Source organism: Sinocyclocheilus grahami, unplaced genomic scaffold (genome assembly GCF_001515645.1).
Source record: "Sinocyclocheilus grahami isolate Dianchi unplaced genomic scaffold, SAMN03320097.WGS_v1.1 scaffold476.1, whole genome shotgun sequence".
In the NCBI taxonomy this organism is placed as follows: Eukaryota; Metazoa; Chordata; class Actinopteri; order Cypriniformes; family Cyprinidae; genus Sinocyclocheilus; species Sinocyclocheilus grahami.
The window spans coordinates 1,233,947-1,260,977 of NW_015505655.1; the positions used below are offsets into that span (position 1 = coordinate 1,233,947).

The 27,031-nt window shown below is 37.7% G+C and overlaps 1 protein-coding gene across 1 annotated transcript in view; it reads right to left on the reverse strand.

The window, feature by feature from the left end:
- nfixb (nuclear factor I/Xb) overlaps window positions 1-27,031 on the reverse strand; it is a 191,136-nt gene that overhangs the window by 122,951 nt on the left and 41,154 nt on the right. The window contains exons 4-5 of the mRNA XM_016235917.1: window positions 994-1,359; window positions 275-440 (exon numbers count right to left, since the gene is read on the reverse strand). Of these exons, the coding sequence (XP_016091403.1) occupies window positions 275-440; window positions 994-1,359 (532 nt within the window). The remainder of the gene's footprint in view (window positions 1-274; window positions 441-993; window positions 1,360-27,031) is intronic.

Consider the following 27,031-nt stretch of genomic DNA (forward strand, 5'->3'; position numbering starts at 1 on the left):
ACTACAGCATACATAACCTGTAAACCAGTTCACACACACACACACACACACACACATATTTCACACACATTCCTACAAGTTTAAGCACAACCATACAAATAATAACAAAGAAATAAACACAACAAAGCCTGTATTTGCATATAGTTGCATTCAAGTACATGTTTGGAATACAGCCCGGAATTGAATCAGCCCGTGCTTCCTGAACCGGGTTACACAGCGGCGTATTTCTGTGTGTGTGTGTGTGTGTGTGTGTGTGTGTGTGTGTGTGACTCACCTGGCGTATGGACAAAGTAGGCCAGATACAGGTCCAGCTCTTTCACGGACACTCCGATGTGGTGCGGCTGCACACAGAGGCCGTGGTTGGAACACTGCGGCGACTTGTGCAGCCTCTCTCCGTCCGTGCTCTCCAGCGGGCTTCCCTTGAACAGGATAACCATCACCAGGGGCGCCCGCTGTCACTGCCACAATACAAACACACATTTATACACACACACACACACACACACACACATACGCACAACTATCAAAGGCATGATTGCATTATGCTACACACACTACAGCATACATAACCTGTAAACCAGTTCACACACACACACACACACACACACATATTTCACACACATTCCTACAAGTTTAAGCACAACCATACAAATAATAACAAAGAAATAAACACAACAAAGCCTGTATTTGCATATAGTTGCATTCAAGTACATGTTTGGAATACAGCCCGGAATTGAATCAGCCCGTGCTTCCTGAACCGGGTTACACAGCGGCGTATTTCTGTGTGTGTGTGTGTGTGTGTGTGTGTGTGTGTGTGTGTGACTCACCTGGCGTATGGACAAAGTAGGCCAGATACAGGTCCAGCTCTTTCACGGACACTCCGATGTGGTGCGGCTGCACACAGAGGCCGTGGTTGGAACACTGCGGCGACTTGTGCAGCCTCTCTCCGTCCGTGCTCTCCAGCGGGCTTCCCTTGAACAGGATAACCATCACCAGGTCCAGGCGCCAGACCTTGTCCGCTTGCCGCAGGCAGTCGATGCGGCGGATCTTGCCCTTCTGGTCGGGGTTGGACAGCACGCAGCACGGCGGCTTCTTCCCCGTGATGGTGAGCACGAAGTCCTCGCGGAACTCCGGCCGGATGTCTTTGCGGAGCTTGGCGAGCAGACGGGACGCCCACTTCTGCTTGATCTCGGGCTTCTCACCCAGGAGTTCGTCTTTGACGGCGCGCTCCTCGTCCTTCGTCATGCGCTTCTCATGCTTCTTGAAGTACTTGCGCTTGCGGGCCTGCAGGTTGAACCAGGTGTAGGAGAACGCGCGGACATGCGGCAGCAAAGCCTCGATGAAGGGATGAAATTCATCCTGTTGGATTAAAAAAAAAAGAAGGAATTTCAGAGATAATTTCAGAAACTTTCATGGAACTTAAAGATAAATGTTTGAGAGCTTTGGAAAAGAATGCATTGAATGCATTTGAATTTACATATCTGCAAATAACAATTTTGCATTATAAATGTCTAAAATAGTGTAAATAAAAGAGAATGCATGCTAAATTAGGTCCATTTGAATACATTTTAGGTTTTAAGAATAAATCTCAATAATTTTAGAGAGTTTCATTGAATAAATATATTTGCCAATGAGATAAACGCAAGGCAAATTGAATTTTCTCTGGAAACAAGTCTTACAGCATCTTACAGTTCCTCAAGTACGTTTATCTTGTTTCAGGGATATTTTTACTCGAAAACAACTAAAAATACAGATTAAGGATATTATTTTTAGCAGTGTAGAACTTGGAAAAAATATTATTTTCAATTAAAATAATATAGACTTACATTTTATAGTCTTACGTTCTATTTAATCTGTTATTACATTCCATTAAAGCCATTTGATTGTTATGAATTTTAATGCCAATTGTATTCTTTTAACATCAAATTTTGACATTTATCTCAATGCTGAGCAAACATAAAAATAAATCAATAAAACACATACATTAAGACTGAATAGAATGTAAACTGAAAGCAAATATAAGAATGTGATCAATCATTATTTTCAATTGAAATATTCGTCACAATAGTAGCATGCATAAAGCAAAATCCCCTTAAGTTCAGACACAATTATTCTACAGAAATACAAAGACTTTGTAAATTAAAGTAAGTGCAAATGGAAAGCTAAATGAGGCTCTCTTTCAGACAGTTTTTCAACATCTCAATGGTTGTGCAGGAATTCCGGGATTCTGCAATTCACAGAAAGCAGCTTCTTTAGCTCAAGTCAGGCCAAGAAAAGCTTGGCGATTCCCACGGCAACGGAAGACTCATTCAGCTCTCCAATAATACCTTCACCACACAACGCTCAGTGACAAAGCCTAAACCGCGCCACGGTGCCCCAGTGCCAGGGCCGCCGTGCCCCAGACCCTCTCCGCCAACTCTCGCCACAACAAGACCGCGGTTAAACTGCGTCCCTTCAAGACCTGCCATCAAATCCTCTCTGCGGGCTGCTGTTGTGCAGAAATCCAGGCATGTTCACATTTCGACAATCGAGAAGGCAGACAGCACCGTGAAAAGCACACACTGCAAACAGGAGCAGAAAGAGAGAGAAAGGCTGGTAGTTACCATTTTGCACTCTCATCATAAATTTGGCACGCCGTTCAGGACGGGGAAAAAAAATCCACCCGCACCAGTTCTTTGCCACTCACGCCGAAACAACAACTGCTGGCTTGGCAAAGATGAAGAATTGGCGACCGAAAAAAAAAACTTGGGTAAAAAGGAAAGAAGACTGGAGACGCTCCAATTGCCGGCGGAAAGAAGTTAATTTCAAGATCAGGAATTTTCTTTTGCGTTTCCAGGTAAAATTGGTTATTTAAAAAAAGAAATTGCTCCAAAAACACCCACACCAGTTCTTTGCCACTCACGCCGAAACAACTGCTGGCTTGGCAAAGATGAAGAATTGGCGACCGAAAAAAAACTTGGGTAAAAAGGAAAGAAGACTGGAGACGCTCCAATTGCCGGCAGAAAGAAGTTTTCAAGAAATTTCAAGATCAGGAATTTTCTTTTGCGTTTCCAGGTAAAATTGGTTATTTAAAAAAAGAAATTGCTCCAAAAAAAGAATGAAATAAAGGTGTGTATGTGCAAGAAAAAAAGAAGAAGAAAAAAAAAAAAACAGAAAAGCAGCAGCACTCAAAATAAATGCTTTTGCTTTCCAAATAATTTAAAAAAATCTAAACGATGCAGACAAAAAAAAATCCTTGGCAAAGCGCAATGAGTGTTTTCTTAGATCTTTGGATCCGGCAAAAAACTCAGCACACACATATTCGCAGGCACACGCGCGCACATGCATGCACACTCCTGCGACGAAGGGGGGCGGGTGGGGGGAGCTGGCTAATGCAAAGCACAGAATACAGGCAGGGAAAAAAAGAGAACCGAATCAATGTTGGACGAGCTTGCAGGACCGCTGGCAAACCCAAGTGCTGCTGCTTTTTTTACTCCTTTTCTCTCTAACTCTCTCTCTCTCGATCGCTCGCTCGCTCTCTCTCGTCCTCTCCGCGTTATTTCCATAACCATTGCCTGAGTCTTTGCCAACACGAGTAGGGCCCACCTATTTGGCAACAAGATGCCTGTAGCTCAGCCAATACGTTAGCTTGAAGAGCTGAAAGGGAGGGGAAAGAGAGAGAGAGGGGGGGCTGGTGGCAGAACAAGAGAGAGAGAGTGAGCGAGCGAGCGAGAGCACACAGTCCCGTCCGGTGGTGCACAATTTGCCAGTGCTACAAGTTCCGATCCACCACTGAGGCAAAGTTCAGCATCCCAACAAGCTAGTCATGGCAACCGTGTTCTTAAGTCTGGGTCGCGGTCACCATCGCCGCTTGCGTAATGCCACCTTGGCACAGGCCGATGGGAGAAAGCGCACAGCTCTCTCCGAAACTCCCAGCAGACCCAGCAGCCGGCAGCTGCTCGTGGATTTAGAGGCCGAGACAAAGAGGAAAGCGACCGCGCACCCCTCGCTCCCCATGTGCATCTCTAATTTAAAACAAACATATGCTGTCTGCCTGAGAAAACGAGGAGCTCAGGCCGAAGGATGGGAGATTGAATATCTGATCTGAAGTTGCTCACAAAACTTCGAAAAGTTGTTCGGAACAATGTTCCTGCAACAAAACAAAAAAATCAATTATAACAGAAGTTGTGTCAGCTCCAAAATCTCCCAGAAGCCATTTTTAGAAATTAAAAAATGGTGAAGCACTAATAAGTGTATAAAATCACTTCAAGCAAAAATAAAAGCATTGCTTTTGTCACATTTGGAAGGTTTTCCGAAGTTTAATTGCACAAATTATAATATGCATCAGAAATTTGCCAATGAATGCTCTAAAATGCTTTTCAAATGCCATGGTTTTCTTGACTGAATTGACTGTGAGTGTAAACAGTGCTTTTTATTTATTTTTTATTTTTTTACATGCAATCGTAATTAACTATCTGAGTTTTGGGAATACTTTAATCTTGCGATCAAAAAGAATATAAAACAACAGCTGCTTACAGCATAAAGTAGAGCAGAGATTACTAGAGATATTCAGATCTGAAACCCTGAGACTAAAGGAGACGTAGACAGAGCTGTTGATCAATTCTGGTTGACATTTTCTACAAAAAAAAAATAAAAAAATCAGTGAATGGCTGCTTGGATGCTGTTCATCCCCCCAAAAAAGAAAGGAAATTGATTTTAAATGCTGGATTAGCAAACATATGCAAATATTCCTTAAATGAGAGACCAAGAAAACATCATTGGACGGATGTATGGTGATAACGCTCTCCCATCGCAGTAAAACTCTTCATTAGTGCTTCCTCTTTCAAATGGGAGCCTATGTGTCAAAACCAACACCTGCCTGAGGTCTCTAATAAGATGCTAATTGAAGCACACAACCAGAGGAGAGCAGAATTTGTTTATGAATGCATTTGTTTCAATAAAAGCAGCACCTTTATTTCAAACAATCCCTTCTCTGTTTGAAACACAGCCCTTAATGGCTTCCTCTAGTGCTACCAGTGCGAGTATATGAGATAATTAGCCTCTGATCAACATGTGCGTTCGGAAATTCACTTGCCTAAAGCACAGTTCACTTATTCTATAGAACGGCGGCGCCAGAGAATAGGCCAAAATAAAGCATTTTACCAATCAAAGACATATTAGTACTTTTCAAAACAATATTTGCATTTATTTCAAATTGAAACTATTAAAAATGATTTAAATAGTATTCATTCAAAAATAAATTTTAGTCTAAAAAAAAAACAATAATTAAGATATAGCTATTTTTTAATATTCAACTGTTAGCTACTTTAAGTAGCCTATAAGATCAGTGTTGCCAACTTAGCAATTTTGTAGCTAAATTTAGCAACTTTTCACGCTACCCTAGCAACTTTGTCTTCCAGAAGCACCTAGCAACAAATTTAGCTATTTTTACAATTTATTTGGCAGCTTTTAGCAACTTTTGATAAGTGACTCAAATGATAAAAAGGCACACATTTTCCATCCAAATGACACAAAATGAGGAAACCAAAGACGCCTAGCAGTACACACGTCACATTAATTAAGTTAGCTGCTATTAGTAATTGCTCAATTTAATAATAATAATTGAATAATTGTTAATTTATGATACACCTTGTGAGTAGCTCGTACCAGCGACTGTTGATCAGTTAGTACACTAAGAAAAACATAATTCCTTCATATTAGCATAGTAGATTGTGCCTTATTTTTACAGATATTTTCTTAGAGTGTAGCATACTAACTAACTGCTAATACACTGCTTAAAACTATAATTGCTCAGAATGTGTAGCCTTACTAGTTTACTAGCTAATAAAAAAAACTTAAATTGTAGGCCCTAATAAGTTCAAAAATGTGTAAGTGTTCAATAATTCAATGTCGTATTTAAAAAATACAGTTATTTATATTTTAATATTATATTACGTTATATTATTTTACGAACAAATCTAACTGAACATATACCGATTATTATTTTTTTTAATTTTGAAGTAGTGACAATTTTGTCATAATTACATAATTATGTCAACAAGCAATGACATCACAACGTCATTTAGCAACAAATTGCCCTTCCTTTAGCAACTTCCCCTGAAAATTAGTTGGCAACACTGTATAAGATAAACCGATATCCAGTCTACAAAATCTTTACCTATGACTGCAACGCCCCCCTGCTTGTTATTCCTGCCCCCCCAAAAAAACTGGACATTATGGACACACAAACATCTCTATTATTGTCTTCAATTTTGCGAAGCGCCGTGAAATTTGTGAAAACAAAGACTCGGGTCCAAATATTCAGTTAATAAGCCAATGGAAGGGATACAGCAGCGCGTTACACCTGCGCGTCCCGTGCGCCATTCTGACCACAAGCTACGAGGAGCGCAAGATTTCTGCCAGCTCCATTCAAAATAACCGCTGTGCTATTTTTCCCTTTCGCCTGTTCCTACAACATTAATGCTTAAAAGAGAGAAGACATCACCTCTCAAGTGTGTGCCAGCAGTCGGATGGAAATGAGCGAGCTGGAAAGAGTGTTTGGTGTCGGGCGCCAGAGAATCATATGTGTTAGCTTGTCACTGACGGTAAAATCAATTAATAGTAACAAAAACACACCCAAGCAACCTTCCAATCAATGCAAAAAAAAATTAAAAAACCGGTTCTGCCAAAGAAAATGACTTGATCATCCAAGCACGAACAGGTTTGATAATGTAGGTTGTGCTACAAAAAATACCTGGCATAAATTATTGTCATAGCCAATGCATTTTCCTGGCATAACATGTTCAAAATCCATATTCAAATCACACCGTAAATGACAAGCTGGTGAAAAATCTGATTTTGTAAGGCCTATTATTCAAACTTTTTTTCTTCATCAGAACTTTACAGAGATTCGTGCTTTATAGCAATAGCAGCCTATATTTAACATTGAAAACTTTGGCAAAGTTGCACTATAGCTCTATAAAGCAAAGTGTGATCATTACCTAGTTTTACTGAGCTGGCGCAACAATAAAGAAAAAACATGAAAAAAAAAAATTTCATAAACACTGGAAGCCTAAAACAAAAACACTCGGGTTCAATAACCCACAAAAGAGTCTCAGATCTCCGCCTGGCGATTCTAACTTACAGGAGAGCGCGCAGTTGTTTCTGGTAATTGAATATTGATGATTTTTCCGGATGATTTTTTTCCCCCGGATGTTTTCAGTTAAAACACTTATTTACACGGTTATTCAATATAATGATGTCGATTCCATGCGCATTTATCAGGTTATTTAGAGCAAGCTACGAGGAGCGCAAGATTTCTGCCAGCTCCATTCAAAATAACCGCTGTGCTATTTTTCCCTTTCGCCTGTTCCTACAACATTAATGCTTAAAAGAGAGAAGACATCACCTCTCAAGTGTGTGCCAGCAGTCGGATGGAAATGAGCGAGCTGGAAAGAGTGTTTGGTGTCGGGCGCCAGAGAATCATATGTGTTAGCTTGTCACTGACGGTAAAATCAATTAATAGTAACAAAAACACACCCAAGCAACCTTCCAATCAATGCAAAAAAAAAAAAAAAAACCGGTTCTGCCAAAGAAAATGACTTGATCATCCAAGCACGAACAGGTTTGATAATGTAGGTTGTGCTACAAAAAATACCTGGCATAAATTATTGTCATAGCCAATGCATTTTCCTGGCATAACATGTTCAAAATCCATATTCAAATCACACCGTAAATGACAAGCTGGTGAAAAATCTGATTTTGTAAGGCCTATTATTCAAACTTTTTTTCTTCATCAGAACTTTACAGAGATTCGTGCTTTATAGCAATAGCAGCCTATATTTAACATTGAAAACTTTGGCAAAGTTGCACTATAGCTCTATAAAGCAAAGTGTGATCATTACCTAGTTTTACTGAGCTGGCGCAACAATAAAGAAAAAACATGAAAAAAAAAAAATCATAAACACTGGCAGCCTAAAACAAAAACACTCGGGTTCAATAACCCACAAAAGAGTCTCAGATCTCCGCCTGGCGATTCTAACTTACAGGAGAGCGCGCAGTTGTTTCTGGTAATTGAATATTGATGATTTTTCCGGATGATTTTTTTCCCCCGGATGTTTTCAGTTAAAACACTTATTTACACGGTTATTCAATATAATGATGTCGATTCCATGCGCATTTATCAGGTTATTTAGAGCGACAGAGAGAATGATAGTGGATATAGGCTCCTGCACATAAGACGAATTCGATTACAGTCCAGCGCTTTAAAATAAAGAACTCTTAACAACTGTAGTGATTAGTCTAGCTTAAATAAGATTGTATTATGTTAATAAGAAACAGATTTAAACGAAATGTTAGATAGTAAGCTAATATAATATCCTGTAATATCAATATCCTCGCAGCAAATAAGATCATTTTATGAGATACGCAAAACCGGGGGAATGATAAACTGCGACTGTGATTAACAAAAAAAACTGAAAACGAAATAAAACACATCCGTTTAAATATATAATGCATTCACCTGCAACTGATTTGTTGATATTTATAAACCAATAGCCTACAGGGATTTTTTTTATTTAAATATTGGGTATTAATCAAAGCATGATATTGTTTTATCGTAAATAAATATTGTTTGTAGAAACAACTCAGCTAGTGAAAACAAATAGGTTATTGTGAAATATTATTTTCCATTCAGCTTTAAACTCAGAAAAACATCAGAACCATCAATGTCTAATATTTCAGCCTTCAGTACTGGGAAATGAACATGTTTTCTCCTATATGAAATATGTATTCTTTAAAAAAAATTAAATAATAATACTAATAAGTACAATAATAATAATAATAATTACAATAATTAAATCATATCCAAAGCTAAATTAGGAACAATAGTCTGGAACCTGAAACATCATAGATCGTGAAATTGTTTTTATCAAATGAAAAAGTGCATTTGAATATTTGGTGGTAAAATATTTGTAAGATTTAGCCTATAATTCATTGACGTTATTGCTAACTTTAAAGCTATTAACAGTTTTAAAGCACATAATTTAATTATTAATTACTGAAAATGTTATTTAATTATTGAGATAAATTCATAATAATTATTCATTATTGTTCTGTAATATATTTGATGTTTCTGGGACAGGTTTTTTTCCCCCCCAGTAGTTTTCTAGTGTGCGGACCACTGGGAAAACCAAACATGTTTAATGAGAGAGATTTCAGGGTTTGGGTTTGTTGGTTGCCCGCTGTGCGTTCCGTGACCCTCCGTGACCCTGAAACACCATAATGAAGACAGACGTGATGGCTGATTCTGCCCTCTTACAGGAGAAAGACACTCTGACAATACAAGAAACTAAGAGACAAAGAGCCTGTTAAAATGATTTTTAAAATGGGAAAGGAGGCAGGCCTCGAATGAGACAGTGAGAGACGGAGTAAAAATGTGATAAATACCAACATGACAGACGTTGAGGGAGGTGGAGGCCGTGGAGAATCATGTGCTAACACACGCTATCATGAGGACGCCAGTCCAGACATGCCAGCGTGCCAGCGTGGACAAAACCATGGCGGTAAAGAGACAGCTGACCCACACACACACACACACGGCCATCTATTGTGTCGGACACTGGACACACTCTCACACACACACTCTTGTATAACCTCGCACCTCAGAGACGTGGGCTGTGTGTGAATGTGTGTGAGCGTGAGGTTAGAGCAGGTGTGTGTGTGTGTGTGTGTGTGTGTGTGTTGGCACAGGTGAGGTTCGCCCCTCCTCTCGCTGCCGATATGCTGCAGGTCTGTTGTGATTTCTGAAAGGCAGTCTGAGATGGGTCAGGCGCGCTAAAAACTCAGCTCTCGCAGTGACGAGTGACATCAGCTGCTGTCATCACAACCAGAGACACACCTGCAAATTCTGAACACATGCAATTTTATACTAGTGGCTGTGAAATGTGGGAGCTTGGGGCAAGTTGTCACAAACACTGGGTTTGCATGATGGATAAAAACACTTTTTTTTACTCTTTAATTTCAGCTGAATAGCAAAAAGACAGAACTTATATGTGACCCTGGACACACAAAACCAGTCATGAGGGTCAATTGATCGAAATTGAGAGATGTATGGTATCTTTAGCAACAATAAATAAGCGTTCCATTGATGTATGGTTTGTTAGGATAGGACAATATTTGGTCGAAATACAACTATTTGAAAATCTGGAATCTGAGGGTGCAAAAAAATCTAAATATTGAGAAAATCGCCTTTAAAGTTGTCCAGATGAAGTTCTTAGCAATGCATATTACTAATCAAAAATTAAGTTTTAATATAAACAGTAGGAAATGTACAAAATATCATCATAGAACATGATCTTTACTTAATATCCTAATGATTTTTGGCATAAAAGAAAAATCAATAATTTTGACCCATACAATGTATTTTTGGCTATTGCTACAAATATACCCCAGCGACTTAAGACTTAAGTGCTCCAGGGTCACATATACATATATATATATATATATATGTTCACAGTTTCACATCACAGTATCCACAAAAATAAGTAAAAAAAATGCACCCTCCCCAAACTTTTGAATGGTAGTCTACACACAAATTGGCATTCAAAGATAATTCTGCACTGAGAAATATTTGAGCAAAATGTGACAACTAGCCCCAGTTTGCCCTATGTATCACCGTCATTTTAAGTGTTTCTCAGATCTAAAACACTCTCTTTTCTTTATGTGCAACCCTGTTTGATAAAAGCATTTACCAAAAGCTATAATATATTATCAACATAAACGGCGTCAGGCGTCAGGCCCGTACAGATCGCGGCTAGCCAGTGATGCATGATGATAGCTGAAGCTGTTTGGTGGTGTTTGCAATTACCCCAGTTTACAAACCAGCACATTACTATGTGTGAAAAGTCTGCAAGCAATTTGTGGCAGCGGAGAGAAAGAAAAGGCACATGTATCCCAGAGGGCCCTGAGAGACTGGAGCTCAAGAGCACTCTGGGAAGAACCGCATTGTAGAGTTAAGGCCTGCAAAATATCAACCCGAACTTCATCAGCTCATTTGTCAACACATTCTCTGGACCTAATAAGAGGAAATGGTTAAGGTGTGCTGCGCTATGTGCTGGATTTGGACCAGCGGCAGTGCTTTCCAAACTCACTGGACTGCATACACTACTGGACAAAAATCTGGAATAAATACGTTTTTTTGTTGTTTTTGAGTTTTAAGTCTCTTATGTTCACCAAGGCTGCATTTATTTGGGGAAAAAAAGGTAATATTGTGAAATAGTATTACAATTTCAAATAACTGTTTTCTATTGCAATATATTTTAAAATGTTATTTATTCCTGTGATGTAAAGCTGAATTTTCAGCATCATTACTTCATTCTTCAGTGTCACATGATCCTTCAGAAATCATTCTAATATGCTGATCTGCTGCTCAAGAAACATGTATTATTATTATCAATGTTGAAAACAGTCATGCTATAGCTGTGATATACTACCATTCAAATATTAGGGGTATAAGATTAAAAAAATAATAATAATAATAATAGTTTCATTCAGCTGGACACATTAAATTGATCAAAATTGTCAGAAAGAAATTTTTAATGTTACAAAAAAGTTTTTTTAACATTTAATAATAATAAGAACTATAATTACCAGTAATAATCGAGCAGCAATGATTTGTGACTCTGAAGACTGAAAGAATAATGCTGAAAATTCAGCTTTGATCACAGGAATAAATTACATTTTTAAATATATTCAGACAGAAAACAGTTATTTTAAATTGTAATAACATTTCACAATATTACTGTTTTTTTACAATAATTCCAATCAAATAATTGCAGCCTTGGTGAGCAAAAAGATTAAAAATCGGAATTATTCCACACTTTGGGGCCGCCAGTGCAAATGTACATTTTAAAGAAAGGTGAAAAGGACATGACCGATAAAATCTACAAAATGGGTTTTTCCAAACATACTCCGGTAAACCTGTTATCAAACTGTGATGTCATCCAGTACATGCCCACACTTTTCCTTTTCCGTTTGGCTAACACATAATTGCACTAAATGCAACGTAAACAATTATGGCTCGCTGATAAAAATCATTGCTGCATAATTCCTTGAGTAGGTGTTGTAGCACAGGATGTAGTTTAGCAAAAACAAACAAACAACAAAAACAAAAAGCCAGCGGCAAGAGATTTCAGAAGGAATAATGGATGAAGGATTGTACACTCGAGCTGGTAATGATGTTCCTGCAGCTCAGCTGGCAGAGCCTAGTACTAGCAACGCCAAGGTCACAGCTTCAGTTCCCAGGAAATGCAGGTGCGGATAAAATATGTAGCTTGAATGCACTGTAAATTGCTTTGGGGAAAAGTATCTGCTAAATGCAGAAAATGTAACGACAAAAATAATAAAAAAATTTCATTTTCCATAGATATTAAAAGTAATAAATAAACAAATAAACTGGAAATTGAAAAAATATGTGTATTTTTTCTTAAGATTTATGCTACATTTAATCCAAATAGATTAGAAATACTATCATAGGTTTTGCTAAAGGTGCCAAATTTTACAAAAAAGCATAACATAACAACAAAAAGTTTAACATACAAATGTGTTCAAAAACTGACAATAAAACAAGAAACTTAAAAAAAAAAACTTATAAAGCTAAAGTATTAACATAAATTAATTAGAAAGTACTACTATACTACTGCAACAATGAATTAAAGATCATGACTAAAAAAAAAAGAAAATCTCTGGTGGTCAATTGGACGATTTTGATCGTCCAATTGCATTGTTACTGTAGCATTATCAGAAATCTTGAGCCTACTTAACTTGTGTCCGATTTCAACATACCGCAGAGTTATCTGCACGGCCCGATGCACCCGACCGCCACACCACTGATTTCATGTGCGTCAAGAATCAAACCGAGGCTTAGCACTGCTTACGGAGCGTGACGGAGAACACAGGAAACCTTTGGAAACATCATTAATCCTGAATATCTCTGCTTTTGATAAGCAGGACTCTGTAGACGACGTCTCCTTCTGAGAAGAGGATTTAAAGAGACAGTACACTAAAAAAAAATGAATTCTGTCTTCATGTACTGTGGAACATAAAAAAGATTTTGAGAAATGTGTCAGTATTATTTTCTATTCATACAATGGAAGTCAATGGGCTCCAATGTTGTTGGTTCTCTTAAAAATATCTTTAAGCATGCAATTTAAAAAATATTTTTTAAAGTAGTAAAACAAACAAAGATGTTGGATTATGTTTTACAAGAAAATACTATTTCAGTCTACTTTATTTCAATCTTACTTGCTGTTTCTTTGTATTAATTGTGAAATTGACTAGCAATTTCCGAATTAAAATTGTTTCTACACCAGTTTTTCAGTGTGGTAAAAGGTATTATTGAATATGTAAAGTACAATCAAATTAGCCAATATATTTAACAAACGAACATGCAAAGATTGAACTTGGGATTGAGGGACATACTCAAAATTTCCGCATATCAAAGAAACAGACCATCTTTCAAAAGTTTGTCAAGTATGATTTTTTGGTTTTGAATGAAATTAATACTTTTACTCAGCAAGGATGCATTAAATTGATGAAAAGTGACAGTAAATAATTTTATAATGCTACAAAAATTCTATTTAACCTTCTATTGTGAAACAATCCTGAAAAAATATCCACAAAAGTATTAAGCATAACCGTTTTTAACATTGATAATAAAAATAAATGTTTCTTGAGCATCAAATCAGCATATTAGAATGATTTCTGAAGGATCATGTGACACTGAAAACTGGAGTAATGATGCTGAAAATTCAGCTTTGACTAAATAAATTACATTTTAAAATACATTCAAATAGAAACAAGTTGTTTCAAATTGTAATAATATTTCACGGTTTCTCCTATATTTTTAATCCAATAAATGCAGCCTTGGCCTTTTTTCAAAAAACATTTAAAAAATGTTACCGATCCCAAACTTTTTAATGCAACAGTACATGCACAGTTTTGCAGTTAGATAGTGACATGCACATCAGAAAATGGCAAACGGCACACAAAATGCCAACAGCTTTCCAGTGCCGACCATCACCTTGAAGGCCGGGTCTATGACATCATCCAGCTGCGCCGGCTCCATGGCGTTCCGGCTCGAAGGCACAGCTCTCTGCCTTGATTAAAACCCTCTGATTGGTTGGCAGAGAGACGCTGCATGCAAATAGATTAGTCGGTGTGCCAAAGCTGTGCCCATGAAGAACCCAGAATGAAGGAGATTACCCAGAGACCCGTTTTTAATAGCTTTAGCATCACATATTAGACTGAATACGTTGATAAATTGATTGCTGTGGATGCGGAATCACAGCGAAATGAATTTAAATGAACTTAAAGCACACTCTGACACAGTTTAGACTGGGACCCTGAAACGGGAACAGATGCCCCTGCAAACACACACACACGCAAATTCACACAGGCACTACAGTTGCCGAGTGTTGAACGCTTCGTAATCAAAGAAATAAAGGGGCAATCTAGCACACAAACAAGAGATTCCCCATCGCCGCTGCCAACAAGCCGGGCCCTCCTCTCGCAGAACAAGGGATGCACTATTGACTAAATCCCCCTCCCCTCCTCGCTCTTTCTCTCTCTACTATTTTTCTCTCTTCAGTCGCCCCTCTGCCAGTCTGCGAGGCGTGGTGCCAATGCTTTCCACCACCGGGCACTTTGCCCTGCCCTTTATGCAAATGCTTTACTGCCATCCCCAAATCACAACCCCTACTGTCTCCTTTCTGCTAGGTCTGTGCCACTCTGTCTGTCATTTTAAGCAGTCTTGTGTCTTGTCTCTGTTTAACACCTTCTGTATATGTGCACCGACACCACACGTCTTCCTGGCGCTTCAAAAAAAAAAAAAGAATACGCAAACTGAACACATGTCGAAAATCTGGTTTGAATATCTTGTTTTTGTATTTTAAATGTCATGCGTACTTTGTGCGCCACCAAACAGAATGGGAAAAAGTAATGACTTCCAAACAGGTTTTCCAAACACTCCCTCCTAATGTTAGTTAATGCATTAACTAACATTAATTAACAATGAGCAAATATGTTGGTTACAGTATTTATAAATCTTTGTTAAACTTATTAATAAAAATAGGACTGTTCATTGTTAGTAGAGATGCACCGATTGCAATTTTCTTGGCCGTTTTCGATTTCCGATTTTTTTGTTAGTGTGATCTGCCGATACCGATTTTTGCCGATTCCGATTTTCTTTCTAAGAACTATAATTGACCGCATATACAAACAAAAATCTACTTTTCTTCAACACAAAGTTTTATTTTCATAAAAAAACACAAGTAAAAAGTCAGTAATAAAATAAATACAAATAAAAAAAATTGCAAAGAACAGCACAAATAAATGCAATATAATAAAGAGAGCTATGAAACTAAGTTTTTCAGGTTAAGTAAGTTTTTATTCAGTTAAGAAATACTACAGAAATTAAAGTAATCAAATGTATAATAACACATCCAGTGTTATTTTACATTTGATTACTTTCATTTCTGTAATCTTCATTGTAAAAATTAAATACGGATTAATGCTTAACATTAAAGTTATAAAACATATTCAGTCAAGAGCAGAAAATAATTCTGACAGACAGCAGCAGGAATATTGGACTGCGGTCCCTTTAAGAGTTTATCCACGGACCCAATATACTGTTACACAACATGCGTTCTCTTTCTCAACTATTTAATGTTCCAAAACTGACTGTGTTTAACTGGATACTCGCCAAGACGGGCATTTTGACATAATTTTGTATGTATTTGAACGTTTTAGCGCAGTTAGCCACTCATTTTGGTATTTGTGGCTCACAAGCTGTTTGAGACTGAGCGCGGATTGTGCGCTCCACTAATATAAATCAGTGGTGGTGCGCGCGCGTTTGGTATAACCTGCGGGAATTACTAAAATTATGCGCAATACAAGCACTATTTAACCGGAGCGAATGAGACGTGTGTGAGAGAGAAGGGGTCGTCGGAGAGTAGAGAGCGAGAATGCATGGCTGATGTTATTGCCTGTGCAGCTGGTAACAAAACGGATCGGCTCGAAATCGGAAAAGAGGTGAGACTGACCGACCGATAACCGATCCGGGCCGATCATGAGGAAAATCGGCCGATTCCGATCCCTGGCCGATCGATCGGTGCATCTCTAATTGTTAGGTCATGTTAGCTCAGGTCCATTAAATAATATTAACAGATTTTAACAGCATAAAGGTTAAAAATTAACAAACTAAGATTAATAAATGCTTTAGAAGTATTTTTCATTGTTAGTTCATGTTAACTAATGTTAACAAATGGAATCTTATTGTATAGTGTTGACGCTCTTTTTAATATTTCTATTAAGCTTTAATTCTATTTTAGTTTTAGTAATTGTATTACTTCTACGTATTTTATTTGAGTTAGTTGACAAGGCAACATTTAAAGTTTTTCCATTTAATATTAATATTTGATTTTATTTATGCTTTATTTGAATTAACAAAAAAATAATAGCTGGGATATAGGAAACAAATATTTTAACAATGAAAATGAGCTGAATGCCTTTTTACTTCCGTTATGTGATATATTTAAAAAGTGAAATAAGATATTTAATCAGAACCAAATGTAGGGAAGGACTTGATTTTGTCCATCAGGATTGATTGGATGGTGATATAAGTGGCTAAATTAGTTGGACCATGTCATGGAAAATGTTTTCCTCACTTTGTTGAAACAAAAGACTTTGGTCTACTATGCAGAGATGATGTAATGTTCAGTAAATGTGGTAAAACGAGTCTGAAAATCTATATTATGACTGTTTTGCTGCAACAAATCTTGATTATAATTGGAATTCATGGGGAAAATCAGGCTATTGATAAGTGTGAGAAATGTGTGAGAAATAAAGAGAGACAGACGAAAGGAGAAAGTCCTAAATAAAGACCAATAGACGCTTCCTCTGCATTCACCCTTATACAGGCAAGAGAGACCTGTGCCAACACACACACACACACACACACACAGGAAACCACATACACACCTGAGCTATTAAACATGAATATATCTACCTATCATCTATATTTTCATTTACAAGTGTAGTAGTAGTGTAGTCGTACTTTCTAAAGGAATAGAAATGCCTAGAGAATCATTTCAAGCCTCTGTAATGGTCTGACAGTGTAAATGCTGAGGTCAGGCTGGAGTGAGAGATTTCAGAGGAGTGGTTCAACTTAAACACTCTCTTCCTATCGGTAAATATGACTGCCCACATCCCTTTCCCCATTTCCTGTCGAAACTTCCTCCTGTTGAATTAATAAAGATACAGCAACTTCAGCTCTCCAGGAAAGCAGCAGGCTTGACGACAGACACCGGTGGGAGGCAAACAAAACAAAGGAACCGGCAGACGTGAGAACTCGCAGTGCTAATCTGATGCATGAAGGCAGAGATCGTTGGAAGGTCGGATAAAGCAAAATAAGCGCAGACGCATTCAGTCTGACCACATTTCAAAGGTTGTGACCTGTATTCACAGTTCTTGGCCCCACCTTGCAATTGAAGCAACAATATTAATTTATTTTCATCTAAATAATGTTTCATCTCAAAAGACTAAAATCTGTTTGACTAATATAGATATTCATACTTTTTTGAATTTATTAGGCCTAATTTTTTAGGCATAACATAAATTATTCAACAGTTTACCCTAACAACTATTCATTCGCAAGTTAGAAAGCGTCATTTTACTCTTAACATTTAGACTCAAAAGGGGGGGAAAAAACAGGATTTAGAATATAATCTTATAATCACAACTCTGCACAATAATAATAATAATAACACGTGAATAAATAAATATTAGATAATGCTATTTCTCATCATAATGATTATATTTATTAATAATAATAATAAGAACAAGACTAGTATAAATAAATATTAGATAATAATTATATGTATTAATAATTTATTATTATATAAATTAATTATAATAAATTATTATTATTATTACATTTATTCAATATAAATGTCTAAAAGATCAATGAAAAAATCAATGCATTTTAGTTACTGGAAATAAAGTTATCAGTATTGCTGTAAAAGAAAAAAGAAAAAAATAATTCAAATATAATCTCCAGTTTGGCGGGCAACACCGACAGAGTGAAACTAATAAAGCCATGGATCAAGACTTGCCAACAGAGTCTCTCTCTCTCTTGCTCTCTAGAGGGGCGTAATTGGGTTACGGAGCACAACCGCACCATTGTTTTTACAGTGGATGGATTGTACCAGCGACATGCCATTCTCACAACAAACGTATTTGAAGGCCGAAGGCATCTCGCTTGTTTGGCCGTTATTGCTGTTGTGCCTCTTACTTCACTAAGATCTTACAGGAGGAAGATGTTGTTCTTCAAACACAGTAAAGTGCCCCTAACTGATGGATTATGCTTATGATGTATTTGCATACTTTCCAGACGAAGGCCAACTGCAATACAATCAACTAACAATGCTGTGCATGAACTTCTCATGTTACGAACCGTCCGAACATGCAGTGCTTTTAGCAGATGCTAACAGGCTGCGTCTCATTAGTGGGAAACCGGCACTCAACAGCTAAACTATAAGGATGTTTCGGGTTTTGTTTTTGGTTGAAATGTTGTGGAGATTCTTCACACAGGACTTTCGGTTGGATTTTCATGCAAGCTCGTAACTTAACTTGATCTCTGGTTTGTGGTTTCTGTGGAAAGGGCCTGTTTTCTGGGCTGTGTACGTTCCTCTGCTTTCACATATGGCTCCTATTCCACATGTATTTGTCAGAGCTTCGTCAGGCTGTCTGCAGAACCTCCCAAACATACAGCACCAGAAAGAGACCAAAGCAGCACATGCCAACAACTAGATCTGTACATAGGTCTTATGTGGTTGGAATTCATTCTAGGGCATTCTGTGTGGTTGCTAGGGCATTTCTAGGTTGCTAGGTGGTTGCTAAGGTGTTCTAAGTGGTTACTATGGTGTTGTTAGGTAGTTGCTAGAATGTTCTAGGTGGCTGTTCTAAATGGTTGCGAGGTGGTTACTATGGCATTGCTAAGTAGTTGCTAGAATGTTCTAAGTGGTTGCTTAAGTGTTCTGCATGGTTACGGCATTGCTAGGTAGTTTCTATGGCATTTTAGGTAGTTGCTAGAATGTATTAGGTATTAGGTGGTTGCTAAGTGATTGATAATTGTTCTGGATGGTTATTATGATGTTACTATGGTGCTGTTAGGTAGTTGCCAGACTTTTCTCGGTGGCTGTAAAATGTTCTAAATGGTTGCTAGGGCGTTGTTAGGTAGTTGCTAGAATGTTCTAGGTGGCTGTTCTAAATGGTTGCGAGGTGGTTACTATGGCATTGCTAAGTAGTTGCTAGAATGTTCTAAGTGGTTGCTTAAGTGTTCTGCATGGTTACGGCATTGCTAGGTAGTTTCTATGGCATTTTAGGTAGTTGCTAGAATGTATTAGGTATTAGGTGGTTGCTAGGTGATTGATAATTGTTCTGGACAGTCATTATGATGTTACTATGGTGCTGTTAGGTAGTTGCCAGACTGTTCTCGTGGCTGTAAAATGTTCTAAATGGTTGCTAGGGCGTTGCCAGGTGGTTGCTTAAGTATTCTGGGTGGTTACTATGGCACTGGTAGGTAGTTGCTAGAATGTTCTAGGTGTTTCTCTGGCGTTTTAGGTAGTTGCTAGAATGTATTTGGTGGTTGCTAGGTGATTGATAATTGTGTTCTGGGTGGTTATTATGATGCTACTATGGTGTTGTTAGGTAGTTGCTAGGCTGTTCTAGGTGGCTGTAAAATGTCCTAAATGGTTGCTAGGGTGTTGCCAGGTGGTTGCTAAAGTGTTCTGGGTGGTTACTATGGCATTGTTAGGTAGTTGCTCGAATGTTCTTGGTGTTGTTACTTTTACTAAAATATTTTTGCTAGAATGTTCTAGGCAGCTCTAAAATATTCTAAATGGTTTCTGTGATGTTGGTGAAGTATTCTAGGTGGTTATTATGGTGTGGCTAAGTAGATGCTGGAATGTTTTGGATGGTTGCCAGGTGGTTGCTAAAGTGTACTGGGTGGTTACTTTGGCGTTGTTAGGTAGTAGCCTGAATATTCTAGGCGATTGTAAAATGTTGTAAATGGTTGCTAGGGCATTGCTATATGGTTGCTAAAGTGTTCTGGGTGGTTACTAAAGTGTTGGTAGGTAGATGCTAATATGTTCTAAATGGTTGCTTACCAACCAAAGTCAAACAAACCCATCCAAAAGTCTACAGAAATGGCTCAGTTGCTTGTTGGGGCCCAAGCACAGATGGTGTGAGGACCCTATTGGAATTGCTCCGTTTCTTATTATTTTTATATTTATCACTGACCAGGTGAAAATCAAACATTTGAACATATAGAAAAGAAACAGCACACCTCTCTTTAACAAAACACATAATTGTTCATGTCTGGAGCACAAATGGTGCAGGACGAGTTACACACACACACACACTCAGAGGTTTGTTTAAATTCAGCTACACATGTAAAGAAAAACACCCAGTTCAAATAACAATCTCTAAGTTCAGGTCAAACAAGGATACGATAACCTTAGAAATCCTAAAATGTCTGTTGTTTGCAGTTCTCGGATCATTTTATATGTCGTCTTGGGGTTAATTCAACCGAACACTTGGCCACGGGACTCGAGTGAAAGGGTGCAAATGACTTCCTGGCTTCTGCGAGACTGGCGGAGCTCCGGCCAATGCCGTTCTAACTTTAGTATGGAAATAAAAAAATGACATATGAAAGCAAACACAAGCGAACATAAGGAAGGAGATATGGAACTTTTCTTGGATGGCCCGTCTTCTCTTTGTTTGTGTAAGTCACGGCACATGGTAAATGTCATTCTGCATTACGCTAACGCACGATTTGTATTTCGTTTATATTTTTCTTGAAACCGACCAAAGCCCACCGGGAGGACGGGTAAACCGAGGTGAGGTTACTGTTGGTTCCCAGGAGCCTCTTACCATTAAATTTTAAAGACAAAACAGGGAAAACACCACACAACTACAAGAGTACTGTCATATGAGAAAGACATTGTTCTTAAAGAGACAAAGCAAAACAGGAATAAAAACAGGTGGACATCTGGTTATCTTTGAGGGAAATGGTCGGATGGGGAACAGAGCGTTTTTATCTGAGCTGTTTGAAGCGTGGAGCCATGATTAGTCTAACACACACTCCATCACCGACAGGGAGCCACAAATGCAATATCATCAGCTAACTTGAGTTCAGTCCATATCCTATTCCAGACAATATGTGGAGGGACGTCACATGAATCTGTCCCAGAGCAGCTCATTAACAAATGTGCACAAAACTATAAAGTCTGTTTGTTCTTTCGTGTGCATTACATATGACACTATGTACATGAATGCAAATGCAACAAGCTATACAAGTTAAATTTCATGTGATTTTGCATTCCAAAATGCATTAAAATGCAACACTACTGCATGCCATATTCTCAGCTCAATTGCTGAACTTGAGGAAGATTTTGAATGGAGGACGCAAACAAGATGCAGAATTGCAATTCATGCAAAGAAGTAAAATCAAATGAAATTCATACAACTTTTTTCAAAGCCTTGTCATTATTTTATCACGTGAATATGTATCTATACCAATAATAATATTATTATTATTATATATGCATACACACATACATACATACATACATACGTATATATACATATATACACACACATATATATATATATATATATATATGCTGGAGTCTCATGCAGTTGCTAGGGTGTTGCGTGTTGTTGCTAGACATTTCTAGGTTGCTAGGGTATTGCTAGGTGGCTGGTAAAATGTTCTGTATGGTTGCTAAGGTGTTTCTAGGTGGTTGCAAAGGTGTTAAGGGTGGTTACTATGGCGTTGCTAGGTAGTTTCTAGAATATTCTAGGAGGTTGCTAATTGACCCTAGTCACAAAAATCCCATCCAAAAGTCAACAGACATAGCATCTTTCGATGCCTATAAATCGCATATAAACTAAACTAAAATAAACTAAAATAAAATAAAATAAAGAATATGAAATTTGCACAATAGTTGCTAGCATGATGCTAGAATTATGGGTTTTATGCAATTGCTAGGGTATTGTGTGAGGTTGCTAGGGTATGTCTATGTTGCTAGGATGTTGCTAGGTGGTTGCTCAAGTGTTCTGTATGGTTGCTAAGGTGTTTCTAGGTGGTTAATATGGTGTTGCTAGGTAGTTGCTAGAATTTTCTGAGGTTGCTTGATGTTACTTACTGACCCTATAGTCACAAGAAGCCCATCCAAAATTTTAAGTCTAGTTGTCACTCTTTCAATGTCTAAATAATGTAAAATAAATTCACCTTTGTGGACCAGGGTGGAACAACACTTTATTTCCCAGAATGCATCACCTGTGTTAAATTTCTTTGAATGCCGATTAAGAAGGCCTACATTAATTTTCCTGCCATTCTCATTCAAATTCAAATTCAACTTCCTGTGAGGTGTGGCCAGTTTGATTAAAATTCACACTCGGGATTTGAAAAAGAGGTAATTCTTTCATTTGTCATTTGCACAGTCCTGCTGAGCATGTGTTTTTAATGGAGGGAGCTGAATCGAATGAACATCCAAAAAAAAATCCTGTTGGCCATTTCAGCTTACCTAATGGACGTCATTTTCATTGTAGAAGAAAACAGAAAACTAGTACCCGAAAATTACAGCTGAACTTGCGTGCAAGGTATGAGACCGCACGGATTTCAATTATAACATCCTTCTGTAAAACTTGGGATAGACGATTAACTGTTTGGGAGAGCCGCACAATGTCATAGCGGTGCAGGGCGGCAACTTTCATTGCATTTATTCTACCCTAGATAGGGCCTGTCAGAAAAAGCCCTGCAGCCTGTGGCCTGCAACCACTGCCAGCAGACGCTCACAGGAATCCTGTCCGTGCAAACACATGCACATACACCCTCCCTCCCTCGCTCACGCTCTGTTTGCTCACAGCTGCCGGGCCTCCTCAGGGTTCATGCAAGGTAAAGATATGCTATATTATGCAACCGTGTATTGATTTTCCACCGCTGGAGGTTGGCCAACTTCCTGCTCGCTCAGAGACGGGCGACGAGAGCTGCCGTGCTTTGTTCCCGCCAGCAACAGGCAGCAATTCCTTGCAGGACTGCTTGGTTAAACAGCACGGCACGCCATGCCATGTGGCCGGGAGTAACACTCCACACACGGTTGTTTACGATCTGCCGTCGTTCCTCGCTGCTGCTTTCTGTTTTCACGCAGTTCAGAAACATTCGCGTACAGATCCTCCGGGTTGCTGCGCAGCAACTTAGTGAGTTTTGACAGACTCTGGAAAAGAAAAAAAAGAGAGACGCAGCTTTCCTCTTGCACATCCACACCCACCAACCCCCAAGACAGGAAAAGTGTCTCTGGCTGCACGGTTAACTCATGAGACGCTCGCTCTCGGGCGCTCTCACACACTGGAGAAATGCCTCAGGGTGAAATGCCCGCAGCGTCCCGCTGTGAACCCACTTATGTTTTAGTTAATGATTTTTTGGGCTCAATAATCTTATCAGAGATGAGAGTTTATGACTGCAGCTCATCAGAGGTCACAAACCTACTTTCTGAAACTCTTTGCACTGAAAGTTTTACTGCTTTTTTTTACTGCATTTAAGCAAATTTATATGAAAGCTTTCTTCCACCGCAAACTAAAAAAAATAAGTAAATGTGACTTTATATTCTCACAATTGTGACTATTTTTTCACATTTAGACTTTTATTTTTATTTTTTTAAAGCGATTTTATTTCTCACAATTGCAACTTTATTTACTGTAATTTTGTCTATCTCATAATTGCAAATTATGATTATTTTTTCTTAATTTTTCAAATTTGTGACTATTTCTGACACTGAGACTTGAATTGAGACTATTTTTTTATAAAAGTGATTTGATTTCCTACAGTTGTAACTTACTGTGACTTTCTATCTCATATTTGCAACTTAATTTCTCACAATTTGGACTTTAATTCTTTTAAATTGCAACTTTATTTCTCACAATTGTGACTATTTCTCACATTGAGACTTTATTTTATATAAAATCAATTTTATTTCTCACAATTGTAACTTGTGACTTTCTATCTCAGAAAGTCTATGACTTTTCTCATAATGTAGTTTTTAATTCTTTCAAATGCAACTCTTTTCTCACAATTGAGACTTCAATTCTCACATTGAGACTTTATTTTTTATTTTATTTTTTAACGATTTCTTACAATTGCAACTTAATGTCTTATAACGGCAACTTTCTATCTCAGAATTGGGACTTAATTTCTCACAATTTAGATTCTTTCAAATGCAACATTTTTTTCTAACAATTGTGACTATATTTCTCATATTGAGACTTTATTTTAAAAACAATTCTCACAGTTGCAACTTAATCTCAATCGCTTGTAATTGTGACTTTCTATCTCATCGTTTTATTTCTCACAGTTGTGACTTCTATATATTTTAGGTGAGAATGTTGAGGTGGAAATGGACTTCCATTTTGTCTCAGATCTTTATCCTATAGTTCCATGGAAGAAAAAAGTATGTATACTCGGAATTAGTGCTCTGCATTTAACCCAACCAAGTGCACACACACAGCAGTGAACACACACACACACACACAGAACAGTGATAAATAAAAGAAATAAAAAATAAAAGTAAACACAAATGAGAAAATTGCTGACATATACAATCAATTTTAAAGTACATTAATGACATTGATGTGAATAGCATAAACGAGAGACTCTAGTAAATCCATGTGGGAGTACTGGGATCTTATTCTTGCAAATAAATATCTGAGAAGCAGGTCAAAAAAAAGTCATTGATTCTTGATATGAAATGCCATTCGCAACTCATTTTTCTTCCCTAATGTGACATTCAGAAAGAAATCATGAAAGACAGGATTTCACTAAGAAAAGATTGAATGATGAAGAGTTAAGAGTTCCATACTAAGTGATTAACGGGGTTGAATACGTTTTGTGATGTCAGCCGAAAAGGAAAGTCATTTCATAGGCAGAGCAAGTTATTATATTTTGATAAAAGATTAAGATTTGGATTCATGTGCTGCAATGAATCATACACAAAAAGTGCAGGAATGTGCATTAAAAAGGTAAATCGGGTCAATTTTGATTGCATGATAAATTAAATCCCATTGCCGTCTAGGAGAAACAGTTGGGATACAAACAAGATCTCATTTGGGACGTTTCTTATATTCGCAGCACACAAAAAAGAAAATCTGGAACTCCTCAGGAAATCTAAATCAGCTCCAGCCAATCATATTCCTTGACAACCTAAACTATAAACAGCCAATCACAGCTGTCGCTGCCGGTAAGGTGTGACACGCATGCGTGGCAGCGGGTGTGGCCAGGTTGAGAGGAAATGTGCTAATGTGATGCAGGTTGACTGTGAGAGGTTGTGGAGGACATTTGGGTTAAGAGTCAGGCGAGGATCTGGCACACGTGGCAGCGGTTTCTCGCATGTGCTCTGTCGGTGCCGTGATATGTGCAGTCACCACCAGATTGACACGGATGAGCAAGGAATGCACATCTGCGTCTCGTGTGCTTAAAGGGTTAGTTCACCCAAAAATGAAAATTCTGTCATTAATTACTCACCCTCCTTATCTTCGGAACACAAATTAAGATATTTTTGATGGAATCTGAAAGCTGTCTGACCCTGCATAGACAATTTTACGAAGCTACAAGAATACATTTTGTGGCCAAAATAAAAACGACATACGCTGTTTACTTCCAGCTGATATTCTCCAAAATGGCGCTATAGGGTGATGCGGAGGAGACGAATTGTTGAATAAAGTCTTTTTTTTCTTTTCTTTTGCGCACAAAAAGTATTCTCGTAGCTTCGTAAAATTATGGTTGAACCCCTGATGTCACATGGATTATTTTACCGATCTCCTTGCTACGTTTCTGGACTTGGGAACATTTCAGTTGCGTTGCTGTCTATGCAGGGTCAGACAGCTCTCAGATTCCATCAAAAATATCTTAATTTGTGTTCCGAAGCTGAACGAAGGTCTTACGGGTTTGAAACGACACGAGGGTGAGTAAGTAATGACAGAATTTTCATTTTTGGGTGAACTCACCCTTTAAGTGTGTGGAGGTGCGAGTGTGCGTGTGTGTGTGTGTGTGTGTGTGTGTGTGTGTGTGTCCAAATGCATTATGCATGAGGGAAGAGTGTTTTTAATTTGTGTTGTTAATTTACGAAAAGATGCAAAATAGAGGAACAAGAGAAATGATGGAAGTGGAGTTATATTATGTGCGATGGTGGAAATGTGTCATAATTCAGAACTGAATTAACAATGGCTTTTAAATTTCAAATGAATTTGATTTGAGCAATTTTCTGAATTTGAATTGAAGTAGCAAACAGGAAGCAGAACTACAATTTAAAACCATTCTAAGGGAGTTGAATTAAAATTTTATTAAAAATTATATAACTTAGAAAAGCAAGACACCTTAAAGTTTTAATGGATGGATGGATGGACAAAACAGAGATTAAGTCATTTTCATTTAGAAGATAATTAAATGAATTATTCAAAAATGGGTTGTTTAATAAAAATTAAAAAAAACTATTTTATACTAGCCCAATATAACCCAGTAAAATAAATAAAATAATAATCAATCATTATTTAATAATTAATAATGATTTACTATAAAACCATTTATAATAAATTAATATTTAATAAATTAAAATAATTAATAAAATAAAACTTTCTTAATAATTACCAGTCAAATTAATAATAATTAATAATTATTACAATAGATTCTGGTCATATCACCCACTCTTTTTGACTGGTGTGCACGGTCTATATTAGGATCAGTGCATTTCAGAACTGCGTCATGCTTTTATAGCATCCCTCAACAGGGTCGTATGGCCTTGACCTCTGGCTGCGACTCATAATAAGCATGTCGGTCTTAAATGTCTAGGGTGTTTGATCCGTCCCGCTCTGGTCCTTCATGGAGTGGCACTTTAACAAAAACAAAGTAAAACAAAGAGAAACTGATCTGCTCTGACAG